General features: G+C 40.1%; 1 protein-coding gene across 1 annotated transcript; it reads right to left on the reverse strand.

The window, feature by feature from the left end:
• On the reverse strand, window positions 1-7,548 carry FAM45A (family with sequence similarity 45 member A). The gene is made up of 8 exons (XM_017746834.1): window positions 7,320-7,548; window positions 6,128-6,207; window positions 4,455-4,603; window positions 4,157-4,268; window positions 3,678-3,778; window positions 2,502-2,609; window positions 1,874-1,968; window positions 1-1,211 (listed from the first exon to the last, which is right to left on the reverse strand). The coding sequence occupies exons 3-8, from the start codon at window positions 4,570-4,572 to the stop codon at window positions 1,035-1,037; spliced, it is 711 nt and encodes a 236-aa protein (XP_017602323.1). The 5' UTR covers window positions 4,573-4,603; window positions 6,128-6,207; window positions 7,320-7,548; the 3' UTR covers window positions 1-1,034.
• Window positions 7,549-7,931: the final 383 nt, after the last annotated feature.

Genomic DNA, 7,931 nt, shown 5'->3' on the forward strand with positions numbered 1-7,931 from the left:
TCACTATGACTTCAAAAGTTTCCATCTAGATTTCGTTTACACAGAGCACCATCAGACAGTACCTGTGTTACAGCCCCAGTCATTCAAGAAGCTGATGCTCTACCTGTGCTACCTGGCCATTCGAGCATTCCTCAAAAGCCCATAAGGCTTTGACTCATCTTTCTCTCGTGTGGATCAGGAATGAATGGCCAGGTCTCTTCTCAGCTGAGAACCCCAACAACTTCCTAAATGACTCCAGCAGTATGGCAGCACTTGTCCATGACCCCCCTAGGAAGCCCCACTTCAAGCACAGTAATTGTGTATCTTATCCCTCCATCAAAGGCATGGGACGGAGTGAAAGGGGGAAAACCTCTAAGGCAGGAGTCCAAAAGAGGTACTCACCTCACACCTGAGCTTCAAAATATCCCTTCCTTTTCATACTAAGGCTACCACATCAGATATTCCCAGACATCCTTTATTCACACCTAGACACTTTCAAGTAGAAAGAGAGAACTTGTCCATTTATTTGGGATTTCCAGGTATCAGGCAGTCCAGAGCAAGAGCAGCATCTGACAGGCTGATATCCCTGGAAGCCCAGAAGGAGCACTCAGACCAGCTGCATGTTCAGGGTACCCCTGTGCAGAGATCAGCACATCCCAGCTGTGCTGGTTTCACAGCACATGTGCTGCAGCCCTGTTCCAGGCCCCAGGCAGGCAAGTCAGAGCTGCCCAGCTTCTGGAATGTACACGACAAACAACCCTGATGTCTGCCACAGCCTGGACACACTGGCCTGTGCTGCTTGGATATCCACTCTGTGGTGTGAAATACAGGAGCCACAGATACATAGTTAGAGTTGGGGAGAGATAATGACACCAGGAATGTTCCCAAATATGTCTCCGTATGTTCCCAGTCAAGCTCCAATATTCTGCATTTTATCATGGTAACTATGACATTCACTCATACCTTTAGTTTTTCAGATAAAATACCAGGTATACCTATCTGGATGGCAGAGACAGCTTTTCTGAATTGATCCATAACACTGTAGTGCATCACAATCAGATTTTGAGCATTTGTTCAGCAGCTGCTAAATGAAAAAGGAAGTTTTCTGTGGCTGGTGGAAATCGCTTTTGTTTCAGGGCCTCAGCATTAAGGGTTGGCTTTTCATTGCCATCAGAAACTTCAGTAAGTGAGGCTAAAGTAGCCAAGATTTCTTTTGTCTTCAGAGAAATGTCCTTAAGGAGCAGAAAAACAAGCAACCATGAATATAGTATTAGATATTATAATGTTTTCACATACATTGATAAAAAACAATCAATACAGAACAAAACAGGAAATAATGATTAAAAAATAGCTCATTAAAATAAAGACCAAATCTGCTTTAAGGCAAACTTGCAACAGTTCTTCAGCCTGCTCTTGTGCCATACTGGATAAACGGAGCACAGCCACTCCTCTCCTAGCCTTACTGAGCTCTGTGACTAATTCACTCAGTTGTGAAATGTCCAATATTAGATAGGGGAAGAAGTGAAAAAATGCCATCATCATAAAAATCAGGTTTTATAGCTAAGAAGCCATATTTAGCAGGACCTTTTCAAGGTATTGCCAATACTATTGGCACAGCATTGAGCAAAATCCATGCCTTGTGGAATAAAGCTGAGAAACCAGTCTTTATAATCAATAGAATTTCTGAACTTCCTTCAGCAATGTAGTTACCCAAGAGATAATGTAAACTAAGTAAGTTATCTGTAAAAACCTGCATGATGAATAAAATGCTCATTTGTAATAAGGCAGAGAGTAGAAGAGACTGGCTGATTCTCAGGACACTCTTCCTCCTACTCTCTCCTTCTGCCAAGATTTAGCAATAGAAGATAATTAGATTTAAAAATAAAATATTAACCTTAATGACTTGGCTGTCTGATTTATCTGGATCTTCTGCCGATTGAACAATTAGTTGTCCAATTTCTTTGTGAAGTTTTCCCATTGTCATTGCCTCTGTGTAAGAAAAAGAACCAAATACCACACATAAAATCACCTTTTTTGTGATACCTAGAAATGCATACGAATAACACACCAAACTGAGGAATCTCTTCATGACTGCCATTTGAAATCTGTTGGTAAAAGCAATAACCTTGTATCAACAGCCAGTACCTCTGAAGTGGCCCTAAGCAGATGATAAGGAACATAGAAGCTTTTCTTTCAAGTAGTCCCCAGTCTTCAAGTATTTAGTGCCCTGTTTTTCCAAAGACTCATCTCTCCATTCAGCTGAAAGTCTCTTCCACGTCTAACATGGACGTTACAAAAATCTCCACTGTGCATTCATTGGAAGACAAAGCACATCTTTCCAAATTCCAACTTTACCCAGTCTTCCAGGGTGGCAATAAAATTAAGGCAGAAGATTACATACTGACTTTTCAAAACCTGGATGGAAGAAGGATCAAGATTGTTTGACCTACAACAAGGCTGAGCAATTACTGTCAACTCTGGAATAAACTGCCTCTAAATCCAAAATATAAACAGTGACCAACCTTTTACTACAGGGGAAACAGTAATCTCACTGTCTGCCAAATTCACGTACACATCATAGAGGTCTGATCTACTGCTCACTTCAGAGTCTGTAAATCCAGCGATGTAACCTAGAGCACAGAATTCAGCAAGATTAGGATCTTCATAAATAAAACAAAAAACCACAGTCCTACAGTCTGTTCTAAGAGTATTTGACACAATACTCATTGGACCCAGGAGGTTGCTCTCTTGATATTATCATTCAAAAAGTGTTCAGGAGATGCTTCATTTCCAAGGAGCTGAAATAATCAACTTCTAAAATTGCCTTCCACATGGATGAACTGCTAACACTACATCAAAATCACCAAGTTATCAATCTGAAATTTTAAACTCTTCCTACCTTCCTACTAAAATTACTCATTTGCAGCTTTCTCATTACAAAAATCTCTACCCTGGAGCCTCTTGTCACGAAGTCAGTATTAGACTGGAACAGAGGAATAAACCCAACAGATTTTCTTACTTATAGCATGTCAGATGAGCAAACTTGGAGCAGTTTTTCTCCATTGAAGATGCTTAGTGAGCTGTAGAAATGTTGAAGATGAGTTGTCTCCGTGCTCATGTTCTATATAAAGAAGCCTCTTAATGGCCACATGATGTGTCATAGTAACCTCTGCATAAAGCAAGGGCCTCTTCCTGGATCATGCATTAAGCACTATGCACACACAGCAGTGTGTCACACAGACCAAACTCCTACAGGTAAAGCCTACCTGTGCTTAGGAGCCACAGACTTCACTGACATCAAATAGAAGTCTGGGACTTCAGAGTTAGGAATTCAAAAAAAAAGATTGTTACTATTGATGTGCAGAAGTTGGGAAACAATGGACCTTATCAAAGTGAGCTGGTTCTGTACAACAGGAAGACTTTCAATCCCTCCAATCAAAGCATCAAAAAAGTCTCAAGGCTGCTTCGCATCTGTGATTAGGGACAGACTGATGTGGATCCACCCAAAGCCACCAGATGAACTAATTATCTTCCCACAAAGTTGTTCAGTTGATTTGCCCTTTCCAAAGCAAATTATGTTTAACTTTGATCAACAGCATTAATAGCAAAATAACCTTTTTTTCCCTCCAAAGTGCAAGACCTTGCAGCAACAGAAACTGAAATTAAATTTTAATTTTTTATTAATAAATTATCACTACCTGGGCAGGCTTTTAAGGCTTCCAGTTCCTCCTCATTTAGATGCACATATGAATGAAGAATTGACCAGTCTTGTCGATGCCACACTAAAGCAGGCAAAGTCCTAAGGGAGATTAGAGTGCAACTTGAGACATGGTAGAACTTTACTTACACCAACTAAAGCTTCACAGTAAAAATTGCATGCCATGAAAAAGAACAATTATGACTAGGTCTCATTTGGGGTATATATATGTATGTGTGAACTACAGAGATTTCAATTTATCAGTGCAAGCAGAGTTTATCATTCATTCTACCATTAAATTTCTCTGAGTTGAACAACATACAGCTAAAGAATTTAGAGGGATTTAGCAGAATTTCAATAAATAGGTTTAAGATAGAGTTCTTTTTTTCCCTAAAATATGGGCTTTTCTCTCAATGAAGGTTCAAAATTTGTTGGGCTTCTGGGGGTGGGTAGGTGGGAAGGAAGAAATTGATGAAGTACCTGGTAAATTCCTGGATAGCTTCTATTCTAGGATGGTACACTACAATTCTCTTCTTTAACATCAGTGCTGTATATAAAATAACTGTTTCCATTTCAAACTGAGACACTATATCTAGAAAAGACGGGAAATAGTTTTATAGAAGATATATAGGCTGATATTACGATGTTTTTGAAGAAGCTTAATAATAATAGCACAGGTAAGAGTGTTAGCAGTGTTTACTTGAAGCATACATGAAAACAAGATGGTATTTTATGCTGTAAGAAAGGAATCAGAACAGAGACTCTGGCAGTGATTAACCTTTGATGGAGCCAGCAAGGTAAGCCTTCCGAGCATCGAAGTCCTTGCTGAGGAAGGATCCATTTTCTTCACTTTGGCAGATGCCCTTTGTAAGGACTGCAATGTAACTCTCCATCATTTTAACTGGACTTCCATGCTTCAAGTAGATTCTGTGTGAAAAGGGGAGAGTCTGGTATTCTAACTGCAATCGGTGCACCAATGTATATATGAAAAATAAAAAATTAAAAATCTTGCCAATAATATTGCTATCATAAATAGCAATATTATTGGCAAGAATTTTTATTTTGGACACCTGATTGAGGTTTTAAATACTAAACTAGAAGTCTTCCAATGCACACAAACACGTCTGTCTTTTAGAATATAAAATAACCCTGTATTCCTCTTTCAGCTTTCTATTTTATGAACGAACCAACATGGACTAAGATAGAAACACACCCCAAAGGTGTAGGCAGGTGTCCAGACAAAGGATTCTTTGCAGACTTGGAAGGTGTCTGCTTTATGAAAAAGCAACTACCACAGTAACTCCTGTTATTACATGCAGACTATGACTAGGTAGTTTTTAATTATTCATCCAAGTATCATTTGCCATTCTTCTGTACTCTGTTAAATGATGAAAGAAAGATATGTCCTTGACACTTATTAAGAACCCAAAATGACACAGAAGAACCACACACCAAGAGAACCCATGCACTGTCAGCTGTCTTCCAGGAAGCAGAGAGACACTGTAACCTATTTTACAGGTTAGGATATTTCAGGAATAGCTCTGAAGCTGTCAACTACACATTTTCCATGTTAGCTATAGCACAAAGCTACATCACATTTGAAACTCAATTATTATCATGCTTGGAAGAATCCACCCAGGATTTGAAATGAAGTATTAGTTGGTAAGTCAGCAACAACATGATCTACAGTGAATCTGAGTATTTCATGTATCACCAAAAAAGAACAAATCTCAGTTTTTCTGTACCCTGCAGGACTGGCAAGCCTCAAGGCATTCCCAAGTCTACATTATATATAGTAAGTCCCAAGAGCACAACAACCTCACAATTGCATCCAATTAACTGCAAAATCTCAAGGAATACTCTTGGTATCAAGAACTGGGACCAAACTAATTTGGAAACTGAAGGAAAAGCAAAATAACAAGCAGAGAGAGCATTAGAATGAGAACATGAAGGGAAGTGAGTAAACAGGACAAGGAAATTAGAAGAGGTCTTTTGGTTGGAAGAGGGCTCTCACTTCCCTAGAGGAAAAGCAAAAAGATCCCTGGGTGCTGTGCTTAGCTCAAAGGAGCTGCAAGCAGCATCTAGAAAGATCTTGTGGAGGGATGCAAGTCATTCACCATACACATGGTGACCTTTAAGTCCAGCACTGACATCTTCCCAAACATTTACACTTTTTAAACATGTATTCTCAGAGAAAATGAGTGTGAGGGTGGTGGTGTGTGTCTGGAGAAGACACACATTAAAACCCAACACACATCTGACATTCACCCAACACTTACTGCATGAACTCATGACAAGCTCAAATCAAGGATTTTTATCATCTGATTCTGTTTGTAGGACTGAGTTTCCAGCAGGTTGTTTGAACAAACACAGCACAATGAATTTAACCTTTTGCTTTGGCAAGATCTAAGCATGCACACGGCAGTACCTCAGGCCAGCTGTTATACAGACCTACAGAGGATCCTGGTGAAGGCTGCGTATTTCTCTGGGTTGAAGTCTTTGGCTGTCAGGACAATGGAGAAGTGGGTCACCTGCACATGACACAGGCACAGAAACACACAGAGCTCAGTTAATGACCCCACATGAACAGTCTTGGTCACTTTACTGTCAAGGCTCCAAGTTCCTAAGTGCAGCAATGGCCTGGATAGCAGATTTCTGATGTGACTCAGCTCCCGTACAGGCTATCTTTTGCTTAACCTACACTACAAGAGTTGCTTTCCTCTAATCTCATGAGGTTATTAAAAAACAGAAAGGTATTTTTCTTCCCTGTAGCAGGGAGGAAACTTCCAGAATTTGTTGCCAAAGAAGCTGTGGAGGCAGACAGCATCAACACATTTAGAAGGAGACTGGAAAAAAATACACAGATAGCAGGCCCACAAACAGAACTACTCTAACTTCCTCAATCAAATGATTGTGGGCTGGGAGAGTACAAGACTGAAGGTCTGCAGACAATGACCAGGCTCACGTGTCCTCCTGAAATAGCATCTCCCACTGTAACTGTTGGAGGCAGACACTTTAATTTTATTTTACTTTATTTCATAGGAAATGTAAACTTGGAGTGAGGAAAGGCAAGCAACATTCTGCTGTGGACGTGCAAAATTTCCACATTATCTTTCTACTTAACAACATTGCATAAAACACGAAAATTGAACAGACTTAACAGTTTAATAATTTTCATAAGAAGGAAAAGATAGAAGATACAACTGTATTTGCTGTCTTTCAGTAATCAACGCAGTGGAAAAGAAAGTACCTACATAACTCGATCCTTTGGGAAAAAAAGGCATCAAGTTCTATTGGAACAAGATTCTGGACACTACGAAACAAACTTTGTAGAGAGAAAAAAATGCTGAACTTGAAATGCAAATTAACTAGAAATAGCAGCATGAAATAGCATTTGTATATTAACATGAGGAATCTAAATCGGGTAATGAATATCTCAATCATTCTGCAATTCCATGTCTTGGTGCCAAATGAAAAGTGGACTGGTTGGACACCTGGACAGAGCTGCATCTGTGAGCACACAAGACCCTGAATCCCTTCTCTTCCTCACATTTCCCTCCACGGGAAAACACTGCTTAACCCACAGAGGAAGCTTTACAAAAGTCCTCCCTGCATTTTCCTGAAAAACTCCACCAAGTCCTACCTTTTTCAAGGCTGGAGAATCTTGAACTTCTACCGTTGTGATGTAGAACCAAGACCTTTTATACTGGCCAAATACAAACGTATGAAGCAGTTTGTTTTCATCTGTAAGGCAGCACTTTCTCAGCAACAGAGTCCTCAGGTCAGCTGTTACGGATGGATAACACCAAACCCACAAAGCATCTCCGTTGGTGTCTTTTTCTATGGTGGAAAGATGTTCACTGTGAGAATGCCAAACAGCAGCAAGGAAGTAAATTGATGGGTTAATCAGGTTTGTTTCCTGGAATCAGATTAAAATTCCACCTTACCCTGACCCTAGACATCCAGTTCTGCCACTACGGTTTAAGCCTTAAGGCAGGAATTCTGATACGGTTTTTATTTTTTAAATATTAATAAATCTCCATTCTTGACCTGCTTCACGAGGTGAAAGAAGCACCAAGTTTGAATGCACATTCAACATGAGCACGGTATGGAGGAAAAAGCACCCAGACTAGCTTATTTATGATTTTCCCTATTTCTGATTTCGCAACACAAACCTCGGAAGCCGCGAATTTCAGACACTTCGGCCGAGTTGTGCACGGCTCAGCTCTGCAGCAGGAAAAGCCGGCACCCCCAG

This window comes from Corvus brachyrhynchos, unplaced genomic scaffold (assembly GCF_000691975.1).
Source record: "Corvus brachyrhynchos isolate BGI_N302 unplaced genomic scaffold, ASM69197v1 scaffold319, whole genome shotgun sequence".
In the NCBI taxonomy this organism is placed as follows: Eukaryota; Metazoa; Chordata; class Aves; order Passeriformes; family Corvidae; genus Corvus; species Corvus brachyrhynchos.